Source organism: Geotrypetes seraphini, chromosome 10 (assembly GCF_902459505.1).
Source record: "Geotrypetes seraphini chromosome 10, aGeoSer1.1, whole genome shotgun sequence".
In the NCBI taxonomy this organism is placed as follows: Eukaryota; Metazoa; Chordata; class Amphibia; order Gymnophiona; family Dermophiidae; genus Geotrypetes; species Geotrypetes seraphini.
Genome location: NC_047093.1, coordinates 52580068 through 52599393, shown reverse-complemented (window position 1 = coordinate 52599393; position 19326 = coordinate 52580068). Strand labels below are relative to the sequence as shown.

At 40.3% G+C, this 19326-nt stretch overlaps 1 protein-coding gene across 9 annotated transcripts in view; it reads right to left on the bottom strand.

Moving 5' to 3' along the window:
• Window positions 1-14058, bottom strand: part of FUBP3 (far upstream element binding protein 3) — a 137730-nt gene extending 123672 nt beyond the window's left edge. For 5 of the 9 annotated variants that reach the window (XM_033961002.1, XM_033961006.1, XM_033961003.1 and 2 more), the window contains exon 1: window positions 13858-14057. In XM_033961002.1, coding sequence (XP_033816893.1) covers window positions 13858-13944 — 87 coding nt within the window. In that variant the 5' untranslated portion in view covers window positions 13945-14057. Of the gene's footprint in view, window positions 1-13857 lie in introns of all 9 variants that reach the window. The other 4 variants (XM_033961009.1, XM_033961005.1, XM_033961007.1 and 1 more) reach the window with 3 other exon arrangements.
• Window positions 14059-19326: the final 5268 nt, after the last annotated feature.

Sequence of the window (19326 nt, the reverse complement as noted above, 5' to 3'; positions counted from 1 at the left end):
TGCCACGGTTTTACAAGTCAGCATTTATACTCAGAACTGTTTTGACATAGGTACAGTTCTATTTACTTCACTTTGGAATCAGGTACATAGCAAAGTTAGGAGAGAACCAATATTAAAGTGAAATGAAATGATCAGGCAGTCAAAAATTATTAGCACCAGTTTAATCAAACAACCCCATTAACAAAAAGCCACACCTATATTTATTTCCCATGAGACCCTACATCTATAGTCTGTTTATTCACCCCACTCTCACTGCAAACATCCTCAGGACCCTAAAAAATACAAAATCTACCACAGAATAGCTTTTCTGCAAATACTGATATTCAAAATGGTTCAAAATTAGCCAGAAACAGCCACAGATAGTTAAATCACTGGTTCAGGACTATCCCCTAACTTCCAGTGATACTTGTTTATTGCTGCTGAAAATGAGTAGTTAGCGCCTAAATGAAAAAAGGCTATTTTGGGGGCGTTCCGGTGAGGGGCAGAGGCAGCACTTGGTCGGTTAAGTGCCAATGTTCAGCACTTAACCTTCCAGGAAAACCAAATAAATGGGACTGCATAAAGCACAGTCCTATCTTTAACCAGCAAGTGATGGTCAGTTAAGTTCTGAATATCGACTTAACTGGCTACATTAATTAGCCTGCATAAACCGTAAATTAAATGCTGAAGCCTGGACATAGCCCAGCACTGAATATCCAGGAATAACACCAGAGGCAGTCAGTAAGATGTTCACCTCTGGCTGAATATTTAACTCAAGTATTTTGTCTGTTAAAGTGAAATTGTGAAAATAACCCTTTTATTTTTCTAGAGTGGATTATTTGTGGTTAAACAATTTTTATTGAGGACAACTGGACAACAGAAAATTCAAGATGAACAAACACGTCCCATTACAAAGAGACAAAAATCAAACAATAAACACTGAAGTCCAGGTCACCAAGTTTTCCTTAAGATCATATTCACAAATAAACAAAAAAGACCCCCCCCCAATCCCCCCTCCGCCCATAGCTGAATGGTTAGGGTACAGCACAATTCCAAGAAGTTACTTAACAGAGCAACGTACTGATAGGAGAGCCCGTAATAAGCTTCCCCAACAAATCTTATCTTTACAGTCAATAATCAATCCTTCCATAATATTTAATAAAGTCCCCTGGTAGGCTCAAATCTCATTATTACAACAGCCCTATTGGTCCTAACCATTTACAAGGACCAACGTATAGTTGGACAACATAATGACCCGTAGTCCTTGGGAGGCAATTAAAAACAACAAAATTATATTACTGTGTCTCCACCACCCTTCCATACCGTTAACAAAAACATACCTATTACAAGTATAATCCTACCCATCTACCAAACCATTCCACTAAATAACCCCTCTGCTTCCCCCCCTTGTATCCCCTTCCCTTTCCTGCCCTCTTAACCATAAAGAACCTCTCCCCCCCACACGAAAAGTAAAATATCTATTTAGGTATTACAACATGATCATCAGTAGCAGATTGCACCCTTTGGGATGCAAGGTGTGTATATACAGGTCCCAGATTTTCATATATAATAACTTCCTTTTCCTAGACTCACGAGCATCTTGGGCCTCCCAAATAGCCAATTGATGTAACTGATTCCGCCAGTGCCAGAAGGCTGGTGGGTCTGCTTCTGTCTAATTTTTAAGATACAGTTACGGACCAATAAGCACATCTTCTGACAGAGGGTCAAGCTGCCCCTTGGTAAAAGACATACTCATCTGGCAGGTCTAAGACCAATTGTAGTGACATACCCCTTATTGGTCTGCCTATCAGTCCTGACATATAAGTCACTAGAGAGTGGATTATTTAAAACACATTGTAGTTTCCCTCAGACTTCTGACTAGAATTGCACTTCCTGACTAATTGTTCTATCTAGCAATGAGATCTCAGAAATGCAAGGCAGGGGCTGGCCCAGTGGTCCATGAACCCAAGTCTGGTTCTGGACGATATCTTCCACTCCAACAACTCAGAACTAGGGATTTGGCACAGAGCCTCTGAGAAAATAGGGGAGACAGAGACCCAGGCATCATACCACAGTGACACCTACTGATGTATTTAAGTGTCATGATTGTAGAGTTGTGGAAACTCTCAGCCAAGGGCCATTACTGCACTGATTGAGCTAAATGATATGTGAGAGGAACAATTCAAGTATTCATGAATAAAGGCTCATGGCACTACCTTCTGGCTCTAGTTGCAGGAGAAAACTGCTGAGTTTCTACAGAAAAAGAGATGTAAAAGTATATTTCTTGGTACACCACTAGCAAAAATCTTATAAACTGCTAGTGCCAAAATACGTCTATTAAATTCTGATTTGTGACTTTTAAACCCATTGGTTTCAAATCAACATAGTCAATACAAGGGGATGCTGAAAAGTTCTTAGCCCAACCAACTTCCTAGATTATGAGCGTTATTTTGCCACTGTAGCTGAAAAGTGTTATTTTATTTTGCAAAGTGCCAATTTGCAGAATCGTAATGTTATATTTTGATGTCATTTCAGATCACTGTTTGAACAATGTCAATGAAAAGTGTGGAATTTTCAAGTGTGAAACTCCAAGTCGTCATGAAGTTCTTATTCCTGCAAAAGAAAATTCCAAAGGAAATCCATGAATGCATGATACAAACATTGAATGACATGCCCATCATACTCCACAATGAAGAAATGGTGTGCAAACTTTCAGCATGGAGATTTCAAGACTGAAGCAGCAGCAAGGGAGGCCTAAAATGGTGTCAACTCCTGAAATTGTTGACCGTGTCCAAGACTTGATTTTGGCAGATCAGTGAATATCGGCTAAAACAATTGTTGAGACACTACAGATATCCATGGAACATGCTGGATGTATAATCCATGAGCAGCTGGGTATGCAGAAGCTGTCAGCCAAGTAGGTGCCCAAATGTTTGAATGCTGATGAGAAACAGCAAGTGGACACTTTCAAGTTGATTTTGCAGCATTTCTGATGCCAACTTTTTGGAACAACTAGTTACTGTTGATGAAACATGGTTACACCACTATGATCCTGAGACAAAACAACAGTCCATGCAAAGGCAACACTCAGGTTCTCCAAGGCCAAGGAAATTCAAGAACCAAAAGTCAGCAGGAAAAGTCATGGCTACGGGTGTTTTCGGATCAAGAAGGTGTTGTAATGATTGACTTATCTTCCAAGGGGCCAAATAGTTAATGCAGAATACTACTGTAACTTGCTGTACTGATTAAATGAGACACTGTAAGAAAAAGGAGAGGAAAACTGCGGAAAGGAGTTCTCTTTCTGCAAGACAATGCACCTGCTCACAAGGCTAGCAAAACAATGGATGTTTTGACACAGTTGGGGGTTTCAGTGCATGGTCCATCCAACTTACTCACCAGATCTTGCTCCATCTGACTATTTTCCGTTTCCAAACCTTAAAAAGAGTTTGAAAGGGTAATCATTTTCGAGTGATTCAAGGTGATTTCAGAGACCAGAGTATTTTTTGAAAGGATCACAGAAACTTCAAACACAACGTGCCAAGTGTGAACTTAGGGGTGAATATGTGGAATAACTAAGTTTCATGGCTCCACATCATTCCCTTCTTGATTGGGCTGAGAACTTTCCAGCACCCCTTCATATTAGTGTTCAAGGGACAAAGGAAGATAAGTGCTTGTTTTTTAGGTTCCATGTTTTGAAAGGGTCTAGCTCATCATTGTATTAAGCCCATGATATAATACTCATAGTTAAAGTGTTTTTCAATGATAAATTGACTTTGAAAGTTGAGTTTTTGGAAGTTTTTTGCAGATGAAAGAAAACAGTCCTAACTGGTATCAGCATTTTGAGTATTATAGCTGTACACAATAGGACGGCTGAGGCTTTTCTTCCATTTTTAATTTTTTTAATAGTTTGTGTGTGTTTAGATTCCACTGCTTTTCTATTTTTCAATACTAGAGTTTATCATCTAAGAAGCAATGACCAGCAAGACCACCACTCAGTAGCAGTACCCAGCTAAAGCATTCAACAAATGCTAGTGTTAACGCTTCCCTGGAGAAAGTACTGGCATGCACACTGCCCATTTCTGACATAATTTAAATCATGTGGCTCCGAAGTTTATACCAACATATTCTAATTGTCTGGCAATAGTAGCTAATACTACTTAAACAGTTCTGTCAGGGTACACAACACAAAGACCACAAGGGCTCACACACTTCAGTACTTAAATTCAAGTGCAGTGTTACATGGCTCTTTCAAGAAGGTGTTAAGAATAGCCTTACTCGGTCAGACCAATGGTCCATCTAGCCCAGTATCCTGTCTTCAGTGTTGAATTTCAATGTACAACTGTGTTTCAGGGCATTAAACTAATAGCTGGGCTATAAAACCTCCCCCCCATGAAAAATCCATTTACTGCTTCCCAATCATTAGCAGACAGAGTCTGGCTAAGATATATCGGTGGATGTTTAACACTAGGGTATCTCATTCAACTGCAAAGACTTGATCAGGACATAGAAAAGAAGGGCCACTGTTGTGTGAATTCTCTGCAAAATTTTATTCAGCAGCAACTTGATTTTAAGCACATTCTTCATGATCATTTTGCTCACCCAGGTGTTCCCATTATTCTCCACAGAACTGGTCTTGCCCTTTGCTGACAATGAAATATTAAATCTGCCAATGGCTAGCAATAAATGATGCACTGATATAGTCAAAACTCAACACTAATGAAGAAATAGACAGAGTGCAGTTGTCCAATGAAGGGACTAAATCACCTCTAATTCGGGTTGAGATAATTTTCTGTCAGAATTGTTACCACAAAAATAAAAAATCATCATGTCCTGAATTTGAAAAGACCTGTGTATCAGGCTCAGCACTAAATAAAACCCTTTTCTGCGAGCTATAGGCATCTCTGGAACATAATTAATAGTGTGGTCACTATTTCTAGGAAAAATATTTCTTTACACCACCAAGATACATAAAAAAGTTTACCTGACAAGTTTCACTCATCTTATTTTCAATGTTTCAAGCTTCACACATCAAGATTTCAGAAAGCCCTATTGGTGACATAGATTGGGCCCTAATTCAGCAGTGCACTGTGGTGCCTATTAGGGCTGCACTGAATATTCAAATTATTTGATTTGGCTCTGAACAGTTCCCCAAATATATTCATATTTGGTCAAATAGTGATTTAAATTCTAATACGAATAATCTGGGGCTCTACTATGCTAACTTCTACTAAAGTAAACAGATCTCTGATTTCACATTGCTCCTTTTACTACGAAGCAATTCAAATACGAATAATCTGGGGCTCTATTGTGCTAACTTCTAAAGGAAACACTTGATCTCTGATTTCAGATTGCTTCTTTTATTACAAAGGCAAATCAAAAATTACATACATAGTAACACAATAGATGACGGCAGAAAAAAGACCCAAATGGTCCATCCAGTCTGCCCAATCTGATTCAATTTAATTCAAAAAATTTTTTCTTCTTATCTATTTCTGGGCAAGAATCCAAAGCTCTACGCGGTACTGTGCTTGGATTCCAACTGCTAAAGTCTACGTCAAAGCTCACTCCAGGCCATCTAAACCCTCCCAGCTGTTGAAGCCCTCCCCAGCCCATCCTCAACCAAAAGACCATATACAGAGGCAATTATTAAATTACATGATAACAGGAACAGAGCTAGCGAAATGCAACATATGTATTCGTACATTACATGTTGGATAATAATAATAATTTTATTCTTATAAACCGCCAAAGCCATAATAATTTGAGGCGGTTTAAAATAAGAGCTGGACAATCAGCAAAATAATTATAATGAAAGTCGTCGAATACATGTATGTAAGTTAAAGAGGTAATCAGAGCAAGGGAGAAAGTCAGAGTAATAGTCACAATGTAGGATCATCGAGTACATGTAAGTAGAATACAGAGATAAGGCTTTAATCGGTTAAACGGATAGTTCATTCACGCACAGTGCAGCGCTTGGCTTTTTAGTTGTGTGGCAGCCACAAGGTCAGAAACATGGACACTCCATTGCAAGATTGCACCATCGAAGAATGTGCAGTAGTGAAGCCTGTGGAAATTCACCATCAAATATTAACTCAGTAGGGACATAGCACCATGAATAAACGAAAGATTTATAAGTGAGTAAAAAGGTTTACAGCAGGAAGAACTGAGTATTCTGGAGAGAATTGTCACCGGCGATGAAACATGGGTGCATGATGAAGTAAAGGTGCTCACCTGGCTTCGGGAGTAGCTGAAAAAGTTCTTCTCTACAGGAATGCAAAAACTAGTTGAACGATACAACAAATGCATCGTCTTGTGGAAAAGTGATATGTTCAATTGCTCAGTTACTTCTATAAAATTCGTTAAATGTATTTTGCCTTTACTTTTTGATTTACCCTCGTATTTATGTTAAAGCTCAATTTGGTCAAATAGTAAAATATGCTCTTCAGTACAGCTCAGTTCTAGCACCTATAAATACAAAATTCGATTCACATTATCAATGTGTTACAAGTCAATAAATTTCTGAGTCCATCACTCAAAGCACAAATTTCAAAGTCATGTCCACAAGTAAATGGTGCTTTACCCCCAGAAAATCACCTATCCTCTATTACCAGTATGGCTTGGAGGTGTTCTTGTAGACAGAGTTAGGCCAGAGGAGGCAATGCTTATTAACCTCTTTCTGACATGCAAAGTTGCTCTGCCTTCATCAGTAACATCTGGAAATGGGCACACACAATGACATCAATAAAATCTAAGGGCATGAAGCCAAAGTCAGCTTACTGCCTTGTTTCACTATACTCTAACACAGGGATGAGCAAACCTGATCCTCGAAAACCCAATTGGGTTTTCAGGATCTCCCCAATGAATATGTATGAAGGCTATTCACATACAATGAAAGCAATGCACGCAAATCTCAGGCATACTCATTGTGGCAATCCTGAAAATCCAAACAGGTTGTGGTCCTTCAGGACCAAAGTTGTTCATCTCTGTTCTAACAAACAAAAGGTGGCAGCAGCAAGACAAAATTATTAGGAAGGAAATAAAAGCCTGACAATGACTTAAGAAAGGATAAACATGACCGGCAAATGAATGTCCAATCCCAAAATGAAAATAGTTTCTCATGGCTGCTGACCAGCTCTTCTGGCCATAAAGATGAAACACTAACTCTTCAGGTATGCATGCACATCTTTGCCAGTGACCTTGAAGTTCCAAAAAACTTAAAGTAGGGCTGATTTAAATTTGGAAAAGCAGCAACACTGTAGACCAGGGGTGTCCAATGTCGGTCCTCGAGGGCCACAATCCAGTCGGGTTTTCAGGATTTCCCCAATGAATATGCATGAGATCTATTAGCATACAATGAAAGCAGTGCATGCAAATAGACCTCATGTATATTCATTGGGGAAATCCTGAAAATCTGCGGCCCTCGAGGACCGACATTGGACACCCCTGCTGTAGACAAACACACACCCGACCAACACACATTTAACAGAGTAGAACTGCGCTTAGAAAAGAAGAGAAAGTCCAGTCATTTGAGGCAACGCATACTATTTAACATGCCATCAGCTGTGTCACACACACATTCATTCCTCCCTGAGAACTGTTACTTGGCCATACTGGCCCACTTAGGGCTAGATGCACTAAAGATACCAACTCTGATCACTATTGGTCAATTAACACATGTGCAGAGCCCTAACAGCAGTGACAGGGGAAGCAGCCTCCTGTTACTGCTGTTAGGGCTTTAAAAAAAAAAAAAAAAAAAAGGCAGTGAAATTGTGTGTGTGTTACACACACACAATCTGTCCCATTAAAAACCAAAACAAAACACTGGAGTGCTAGGGGTAGGGGGAGGGTTGGAGGAGGGCGAGGGGCAGTTGCGGTCTGTTTTTGAGTCTTTATGGTTCACGCGAAGAACAATGCAATAGACTTTATCACTTGTTTTTCTATTTGGGCTATGTTTCTGAATGTTGTGTTTTTTTGTGTTAAACAACTTCTAAATAAAATAAAAACCAATTAAAAAAAAATTCCCCCCTGGTGCCAGGCACCCCGAGCCACTGTTCCCCTCGAGCCCAAAACAAATGGCAGGAGGGTTGCCTACTCCCTCCTGCCTTCCCGATGATACCCCCCCCCCCCCCCGCAGCAAAACTGCAGAAGGGATGCTCACTCCCTCCTGCCACAAAAGGTCCCCCATGCCAATCATCAACCCCACCCCCCGCCAACCATCCCCTATCTTCACCCCCTGAAAAAAAAGCAGGAGAGATGCTCACTCCCTCCTGCTTCTGGAGGCCCTCCTCAACCCCCACTCGTATCTTTTAAGTTGGAAGCAGGAGGGGTGTTCAGTCAAGCCAATCAGGGCCTTAGTCTCCTCCCTCTTGTATCCGGGACACAGAGGAAGGAGCCTAAGGAAGGGGAGGGGCCTGAGGTATCTGAGCCAATCTGGGCCTTAGGCCCCTCCTCATATATCACATGACCACCAGGAGGGGAAGGCCCAGCATTGTAGACTTGGTGACATCAAAGAAGGAGGGACTGAGCACCCCTCCTGCTCCCAACTTAAAAGGTACCGAGAGGGGGGGGGGGTTGAGAGGGGGCCTCCAATGGCAGGATGGAATGGGCATCCCTCCTGCCTTTTTTTGAGGGGTGGGGAGGGGATGATTGGCGCAGGGGGAGTGAGCATCCTTCCTGCCATTTGTTTTGGGTTCAGGAGGGACAGTGGCTCAGGAGTGCCTGTCATGGGGGAAAGGGGGGGCACGGCACGGAGGGCTTTCTTCTTTTTTTTTTTTTTAATGGGACAGATTGTGCTTTTGTAAAACATACACACAACATCTGTGCCATTAAAAAAAAAAAAAAAAAAAAGGTCTAGCCCAGTCAGTTTTTACGATCGCTAAATCCCCATTTGGAATAGCCAAGCGATGTTTGAGTGCATCAATTGCTTGGCTATTTTGCATGGGGTTTTTGCTAATTTGCATGGCCGAATCAGAAAATGAGCGACCAAGGGGAAAAACAAGCGGTGGGCTGTTTTGTGCATTGGATCGGTAACAACAATCGTCACTAAAACTATGAAAACAGGGTTTAGTGACGATCGCTGGCTTTAGTACATCTAGACCTTAGTGCTCTAGAATGCAGCACTTATAACAGATCCTTTTCCATTTTCAGCTAACTCAACTGCATCCACCTCTACCTCCCCTTCAGCTATGGAAGACCCATGGTTGACCCAAACATTGTAAAACACAAAGGGCTACTAGATTCATAAAGCAAACCAATCGTGTACTGATCGGTTTGCAACCAGATTTCCCTCTGGCCCGATTAACTAACTTCTTCTGCAATCCGCTTCGAATCCGTGCATGCAAATGAGGAGAAACGCATGCAAAGTAGACAGGGACGTGATTCACCAACCAAATTTTTAAAACTGACTGGGCTGGCCGATCAACCCAAGAAGCGACTGCTGAGGACCAGTCATAGAAACATAGAAGATGACGGCAGAAAAGGGCTATAGCCCATCAAGTCTGCCCACCGTACTGTCCCTTCCTCTTAAGTCTATACCCAGTGACTATTTAGTCAGATTGACTCTCTTATGAATCCCCTCTTTCCTCCTCTGACCCTCGTAGGGATCCCACATATGTATCCCATTTATTCTTGAAGTCCAACACGCTATTGGCCTCGATCACCTGCGCTGGAAGCTCATTCCAACGGTCAACCACTCTTTCTGTGAAGAAGTACTTCCTTATGTCGCCACGAAATTTCCCGCCCCTGAGTTTGAGCGGATGCCCTCTGGTGGCAGAAGGTCCTCTGAGAATGAAGATATCATCTTCCACCTCGATACGTCCTGTGATGTATTTAAATGTCTCAATCATGTCTCCTCTCTCCCTACGTTCCTCTTTCTGACTCTCCAGCTCCATAGACGCCCTGCTCTCTGCTGCCCCAAATTTCTCCTGCCTGCCGCCACAATGCTCTTCCTCGGATCTTCCCTGCCTGCTTGTCCCAAATCGCCACCCTGCTCGTCCCCAGTTTTCTCCTGCCTGCCGCCTCGAATCTCTAGACGCACGCGCAGACTATCTACAAATGGTCTGCGCATGCGTTGGGATTGCACACCAGCGATCCATGCCAGCAGAGCATTTTAGGGCAGGCTGGCAAGGTAAATGTTCTGACTCTCAAAGGAATTGAATGAGCATCAGAGCATTTACCTCGCTGGCCCGCACTAAAATACTCTACAGTGGCTTGATAAAAGGGGTCCTAAATTTGGCCATAATTAAAAGATTCTATAGGAGGAGCGTCAACACTGACAATGTGCATACAAGAACATTCAGTTCTATTTCAAATGCGTATCTGTCAGTCAAACTACATGGAAAGGAAAGCATATCTCACTTCCTGCCCTTTTATATGTTACAGGTACTTGTGAGCAATTACCATAGGAGGAATTTGCTGTGCCTCTCTGATGATGGTACAGCATAATACAGAACTATGGCACTATGGTTACTCCTTTGGGGGTGACATGACAGCAAGAGGTGCCATCATCATTTTTCTAGCTGTGACAGAACATGACCAAAGGATCTAAATGCACAGGGTTATATGTGAGAGGAGATATGCTTTGATCTGTTTTATGCATGTACTGATGGAATCCATCTAGAATATTTAGATATAAACGGAATATAAATACAATAAATTAAATGAACTGAAATGCGATGCAATATAGTGAGAGAGGCTGGTAAGAGAGGGATATAAGGTGAGCAAATGCTATGAAATGATGCACAGAAAGACAATTTAATGCTAAATTTCTCTTTAGAAATTAATAACCAATATTAAAGTGAAAAGAAATTATCGTGACTTTTGGATGCCTGAGCACCAATTTAGCCAAACTATCTCCTTAACAAAAGCCACACCTATATTTATTTCCCATGAGACCCTATGTCCATAGTCTATTTATTCATCTCACTTTCACTGCAAACATCCACAGGCCCCTCAAAAAAAATTAAAACTACCTCAATAGCTTTTCTGCAAATAATACATATCCAGAGTAAATTGGAAAAGACCAAGTATTCTGTCTGTTAAAGTGAAATCGTAAAAAAAACCCTTTAAAATAATTTATTCTAGAAAAACAAAACATATTACAATGCTGAAAACCAAATGAAAAGATACCATCTAGCCACAAGAGAACTGAATGGCTATAAGGCCGAAGACCGCACATACAAGGGGCTCCCGAAGACAAGCTTTTATTGTAATTTTAGAGTATTTCTAACAATTTTAAAACACAAACAGCTGGTCAGCTAGACCAGTGTTTCTCAACTCAGTCCTGGAGTACCCCCTTGCCATGCAGGTTATCCACAATGAATATGCATAAACTTTATTTACATATACTGTCTCCATTATATGCAAATTTCTTTAAAGCATGTTCACTGTGGATATCCTGAAAACCTGACTGACAGGGGATATTCCAGGACCGAGTTAAGAAACACTGAGCTAGACTGTTGGACTAGTCAGTCATGTAAAATATTAGGACTTAAAATAGGTAGAAAATCTGAAGTCTGTTTTTACATGTTTTCTTATTCAAAGCAATTGATAGAGGCTCTGTAAGATTTTTAAAACAATTTATTTTAATTTATATACCATTTTACCAATTCAAATTCTGATTCACAATATCTTAACTGATGTATGATTAATATATTAGTACACATAAAAATTACAGGTCAAAATCATGCACAACATTGCAGACATATTAACTATATTTGCTTAGTGACAATTTCAGCATATCAGTACTTAGCTTCTAGTCACAATGAATAATGATCATCCTCCTTTCATAGTCTCAAATGCCTCTAGAATTATAAATGTTGCAAGAAATAATCCAGTGCTGAAGTGGAGGTAGACACTTCAAACTGTAGTACTGTGCTACCATTAAGATTCTAATACCTCACTTTCCTCTGGTCTCAAGTACATTTTACCTAAATTCACTAGGAGTAGCACATCTCTACCATACTTACATGCCTGACTAGAAAAATGGGTATGTGCTCCACTTCCATCTAAGTGTGGAGATGAACATTGCTCTAAACTTATATTGGAAGCACTAAATTCTCATTCAACACACCATAAATGGCACAGAAAAACAACAACAACAACAACAAAATAACACCATAGTGAGCAAAAGCTCCTCTCTCCTTCAAAATGCTTGCAATTCAAAGAAAGATAAGACACCCTTGCTTATAATTTAAAATTAAGAGTAGCAGTAATATTGGACAATAATTGATAACAGGAAGGAAGGCTGATCCAGTAGTTAGACCAGGGGTGGGAAACCACAGTCCTCAAAGAGTTGAGATTTCCAGATTTCAACAATGAATACACAAGAGATTAATTTGCATGCTCTATTTCCATTGTATGCAAATAGATCTAATGCACATTCATTGTAGAAATCTTGAAAACCTGACTGGGTGTGGCCCTCAAGGACACCTGAGTTAAGACACATCACTGGGACATGAGGTTAAAGCTCATTTTTGAAACTGTAACCTTAATCAAGTTACAAATATCCTGTGCTTAGGAGCCAAGTCAAAAGCAAGACACTTTTAACTTGGATCGTCTGCTCTCTTTTTTTTTTAAAATAAAGTCATTAACTGAACTTTTGCTACCAAAAATAATTAATTGCCAGGAACCCATATTATCTGCATGTTACTGGCAACATAATGTGCCATTATGTCTCACAATTGAATGACAACTGAAGAATTAAAAATGTTTTTAAGCTAAAACATACCAGTTTAGACATTTGTATTAATTCATTTGGAATCTAAACAGGAAGGATCCATTTTATGCCCTTGATACACAGTTTTAGGCCTCTGAAGTCTTTCCCAAGTCCTTTCATAGACTTTAGAGCTCCCCTTGAGTGATAGTTATTGCACCCATTAGGTTAAAACAAGGTATTCCACAATTTTACTTTCTGGTGTAACAAGTAAGGGACAGTGTGGAATGTCTAGGAAACATTACTCAAGGATGCTGGCCAGAGACCTCCAAGGCTAACGGGTTAAAAATGCACACACACACAAATACTCTCCAGGAGATAAGATGACATTTTAGGAGATCTTCTAGACTGTACTCAGTCACTGCTGCTGAGATGTTTTGTACAATCTTATTTGAAGTTACGTCCAGTATAAAGTTTTATAGATCATCTTCTTCAAACCAAGAGGCTGTAATTCCATCATACTGTTTCAACGATTACTTTTTCTCAGCTCAGATCTTACTAAGGCTTTCTGACACGCATGGACACAGAATAGATGCATACTCAGGAAACACTGGCACAAATTATTAACTATTTTTTGTTGGTGTTTTCTTTGATTTCTTACTCTGAGCTGTAAAGTAAGATGAAAGAGTAGCACTTGACCTGTGATAAACACACACAAAGGTGGTGGCCAGTCACTCCTGACAGTGAAGTATAACTCCTCCACAGGGAATCTGAGTTCAGATAGTGTTTTTTTCCCCCAAAATTCCTAAGTGTATGGTATGAACATTGTTTTAAAGGTATTACAAAAATCAACCATGAAAACTAAAAAATATAAATCCCTCCACTTGTGGGTAAGTTATTGACACTTAAAGGGGGTGAGTGTAGTGAACACTGATGGGAAGATGGGTGACAGAATTAATCAGGTCATTATGGGCAGGGTCAGGTGTTTCTGGTGACTCTCACATCTTTGGACATATTTATAGCTGGCGCCGGGCTGGGTATTTTAGGACCGAGTTACTTATTGCTGGAGTTGTCACTGTAGAAGACAGAAACATGCGGCATCAGCTGGACTCTGTAGGCTCCATGGGCAGCGCTTCCCCTCCATCCCAGGCCGCATGGTTACCGAGGAAGGGGCGCCGCCCGCCCCCGTTAGGCTCACCCGCGCCCCCAGGCCTGTACCGCATTACCTGCCGGACCCGGTGCAGCGCATCGACGAATCCCTCGCTCTTAATCCCCACCGGAGCCGCGCTCTGTCCCTGCACCAGCTCCGCCATGACACAGGCCTCCGCCGCTCCGGCCCGTTGCTTCCTCCCGGGAACCCCTACCCGGAAACGGAAAACCAAACACTGCTTCCGCCGGAAGTCAAAACCTGAGGACAGCAAGCGCGCTCGGCTCCCTGGCCGCGGCTGCAACTAGCACAATGCGAGCGAACTGACGTAAACGATGCTGCGTGAGACAGCGGAGGGCGGGGCAGGTCTTTCCTTCGGCACAGGGCAGGCTGGACGATGAGTGCAGAGGGCTTGTGCGCAAATTTTGAGAGCATTGCATGTGAATTGGAGTAGAACCAAGTTCCAGTACTACATTGATCAAAGGTGCAACAAGAAGTACTGTTTGCTTTAACAGAATTCTGTTACCGGACAGAAGAAGATCGGTGTTTTAGAATGCACAGTAAACTGCTAATGGAATCTATTCAGCATGCCTATCACTTAGTTGTAGAGAGACCTTTTAGGCCAGTACTGATTTCAACTTACAATTTGTACTTGTAGATAGTACCTAATTGTACCCACGGAGTTGAACGTTTTATTTAAAACTTTGATAAACAGCTTTTCCTATATCACGTAGCAAGGACTGACCTAAAAGGCCATAACTGAATAAGAAACTGATTGAAAAGTAATGAGTGCGTCTGGGTTTTTTCTCTCTAAGAAGTAGATGTGGCAAAGCTGTTCTGATTTTTGTGAAGCTCATATATGGACGTTTCTGAACCTGCACTTGGAATACTGTAGTCTTCAGTGTTGGGTTACAGCAAGAGGAAAAACGTGGTACATTTTGTCATGGCAGATGAGGAAAACGTGTCTGTGAGTACCTCAGAGGTGTATGATTGAATTTTGTGTTAAACTTGGAAAGAGCTAATGGAACTCTTAGACATGTCATGGCAAACATATGGAACTGCACAGAAAGTAGTTGTCTTCAGATGATAAAGTGAAAAGCGCCACAGCACTAAAAGTTAAGTCACAAAGAAATAAATCTACTGCACGTCTTAATCGTTTTTGAAATGCTGCAAAAAAAAAAAAAAAAAAATTGAATGTTAACAATGATACTTTTGAAAAAGAAGAATGTTCAGATCAGTGCAGCTATCTGATTCTGAATTTTTTTAAAAAACAAACAAACAGTCTCATTACTTTTCAATCAGTCTGCCAACTTTTCAGTACACTTCTCCCTCCATATTCACTGTGATAGGGGATTAACAGACCCGCGAATACAGAAAAACCGTGAATAACTTTTTCATATGTTATTTTCTGTTTTCTATTAAAAACCATCGTGAATATGGTGAAACTGTGAATAACATGGTGGGAAACCTGGCCTGTTCCTGAAGGAGAGGCAAAACATGGTGAAGAAAGTGTAGGGAATCAGTGATTTTCTCTGTAAACACTTGGAATCAGCGATTTCTCTATGCAAGCTGACGTAATTGGGGGGGGAAGGTGCCACCAAGCTAAAAACCGCAAATAATCAAAACCGTGATTACTGAAACTGCGAATATGGAGGGAGAAGTGTAAATGTTATTACTGAAACTGAATAAGTTGGCAGACTGATTGAATACTAGACAACACCTCAATACAGGGGGAAAAAAAATGATGTTCATACAACTGGACCTGACTGCTGCATTTGACCTGGTGGACCATAACACCCTACTACAAATTTTGGACACAATAGGTATCACAGATAAAGTATACTCATGGTTCAAAGGATTCCTAAAATCCAGAACCTGCAGAGTAAAATTAGATAAAGAAAATCAGAAACTTGGTCAAACCCCTGCGGCGTACCCAAGGATCGCCATTATCCCCTACTATTTTAAACCTCTACACTGCCTCCCTTGGTGCCCACATGGACAAACTAGGCCTATCTTCCTACAGTTATGCAGATAACATCACCATTCTCATACCTTTTGATCAAAGCCCTCCATGACCGACGCACTACACCAAAAACTTGAAAGAGTAGCAACTTGGATGAAAGATCACAAACTGAAACTGAACCCAGACAAAACAAAATTCATCCTCCTTGAAAATAACAAAACCTCAACCATAACCAACATAGAAATCAATGCAATTAACTACCCCATACAACTCACCCTAAAACTACTAGGAATAACAATAGACAGATGCTGCACCATGCAACTGCAAATCAATAAAACAATACAGAAATCATTCGCAGTTATGAGAAACTTAAGACAAGTCAGAAAATTCTTCGAGAAAACACAATTTCAGCTCATAGTACAATCACTAATACTAGGACTACTAGACTATTGCAACATCTTCTATCTCCCGTGCCCTGCTACAATAACAAGACAACTACAAACAATTCAAAACACAGCTCTAAGACTCATCTACTCATTGAGGAAACATGACCACATCACTCAACTCTGGCTTCCAATTCCAGCAAGAATACTATTCAAATTCTACTGTCTACTATTTAAAACTTTAAACGGAGATAGCCCAACCTACTTGAACAATCGCCTCATCCAAACCATCTCAAACAGACATAGGAAAACACACTCCATTCACACACCCGCCAATCAAAGAAGTTAAATGGAAAAAACTATATGATGGCCTCCTAGCCACTCAAGCAGCAAAAATAGACAACCAAATCGCTAACCTTCTGATAACGACCCCAGATTACAAAACTTTCAGAAAAGAAAAAGACTATACTTTTCAAAAAATCCCTGAAAAAGTCCTAACCTCTCAAGCTTCCTTCTTTCATCCCTCTAACCCCCTGAACTCCCAAATCAACCTGCTCTCTTTTTTTTCCCCAAAAAGGACCAGAAATCTTTAACTCTTTTGTAATCCGCCTTGAACCGCAAGGTAATAGCGGAATAGAAATCCCTAATGTAATGAGACTGTTTTTTTTAAATTCAGAACCAGATGGCTGCACAGGATCTGAACATTCTTCTTTTTCAAAAGTATCATCATTAACATTCACTACGTTCAATTTTTTTTTTTTTTTGTTGCAGCGTTTCAAAAACGATTAAAAGATGTGCAGTAGATTTATTTCTTCGTGACATCACTTTTAGTGCTGCGACGCTTTTCACTTCATCATCTGAAGACAACTAATTTCCACGCGGTTCCATGTGCCTACCATGACATGTCAAGAGTTCCATTATATAGCATATGTTCCATATGCCTACCATGACATGTCAAGAGTTCTATTATATAGCAATCAGAACCAGAGTATGGTAAACAAGAATCATCATTCATTACAATGCTTCTACAAAAAGTGTAGTCTTAAGCATTTTCTTGAACATCTGAATATCAGTGAGAGCTCTTTGTGGTCCAGTTAACTTGTTCCACAGAGTTATTCCTATGATGGAAAAAGCAGAAGCTCTCGTATTCTCATAGTGCATGTTTAAGAAGTCCATCACTGACAGTAGCATTGTACCCTCAGACCTCAAAGTTCTAAGTGGTCGGTAGATTTCCATAACCTACGATAAATACCAAGGAATCCCATGATAGATGACTCTGAACACAACTACAAGTTTAACACAAAATTCAATCATACACCTCTGACGTACTCACAGACACTTTTCCTCATCTGCCATGACAAAATGTATGATGTTCTTCCTCTTGCTGTGACCCTACAATGAAGACTACAGTATTCCAAGTGCAGGTTCAGAACGTCCATAGTTGAGCTTCACAAGAACCAGCAAAGCTTTGCCACATCTACTTGGAAAGAAAAACAGGCAGTCTCATTACTTTTCAGTCAGCCTTGGTATAAAAGTCAGGTGTAATGTAATAATTTTTTTTAAAAAAATCCTCAAATCAGGTAGGTTCCTGATATTACTGGTAGCTTGTAATATGCGAGACCCAGCCTCACCCCCCATTTTACTAAACCACGATAGCGGTTATTAGCACAGGGAGCTGCGCTGAATCCTCCACACTGCTCCCGACACTCAGAGTTCCTACAAGCGTCGGGAGTAGCATGGAGCATTCAGTGCGGCTCCCTGCACCAATAACCACTATCGCGGTTTAGTAAAAGGGGGTGTTATTTATTTAGTTGTTGAGAATGTTTCTGCTTACCTAACTGCCTTGTAAAACCATTGATGAAAGGGTACACCCTTTATAGTTGTATAAACTTCCACAGTAGCCAGTGTAAACATGGTCAGTTAGTGCTACTTGCTATATTGCTGTATATAAAAAGAAAAATCTTCACATTTATTTATGCCTTTTATTAGAGATAAGAATTAGCAGCCATATTTATGGTAAGTTTGGTGATATATGATTATTAGAGGCTTGAATATTGATTTTGGCTTTGGCGCTGAAATGGGCTCTAATTCCGGGTTTGACCATGCTTCAATTTCAGCCTAAAAGTATTGTCAACACTGTGAAGGTGGTTAGCGACACAGCTGAGCGAGGTTAAATGATAACTTGTAATTCTTGTTTTTAGTTTGAATGTAATCCGCCTTGAACCGCAAGGTAATGGCGGAATAGAAATCACTAATGTAATGTAATAACTAACTTTGCCACTGACATTACCACAGACCCAGTGCAGCGGGAGGCTGTGTTGCAAAGAGCTGAATAGTATCACAGGCTTTATCCTGACTATCTCAGGAAGACATTGAGTGCTTGATGGCTCCTTTTACAAAGGTGGGCTAGCGTTTTTAGGGCACGTTACCTGAAAAACTACTGCTTGCTCAAAAGGAGGCGGTAGCAGCTAGCGCACGCTATTCCATGCGTTAAGGCACTAACGCACCTTTGTAAAAGGAGCCCTGAGTGTTTGGAATACCATTCATATGTGTTTAGCTATTAATTATAATAATAACTTTATATACCGCAATACCACAAACAGTTCAGAGTGGTTTACAGAGGAAGAGACTGTATACAGACAGCTATACTACAAAAAAACTTTCAAATTACATTAGCATGGTAAGATTAAAGTATGTTAAATTTACCGTATGTTATTTTCCACAATAAAGTGCAAAATACAGCTAGATTTTTTGCATAAAATGTCTTTTATCATCAGTGTATCATTGGTGAATGTAAAAACATAAGTTATAATTCAAAAATTAGCTCCATTAAGCAAAAATAGCAGCACATTTTAAGAAAAACAGAGCTTTCTATAATTAATGGCTTTGAGGGACCCCAGGAAGGGCTTTAATTTTTTTTTTTTTAACTATTTTCTGAAAGCACAATCAAATTCATGGGAAAAAATTCAATTCACATAGTTTTTCCAACTTTAGGTTTTTCTGGACAACCCTAATAATACATGGTATATGAAAATGCAATATTTATTTCAACAACAAAAATCATGTTATCACTTAACTATGTAATAAATCTAAGCTAATTGGATCTCCTTCAACTATAAATGCTGTTGTATTGCCACTGTGCTTCAAGAAATGTTGGGCAAGGCCAGATATTTGAGAGTTTTCTGTATAGCCTTGCAACATG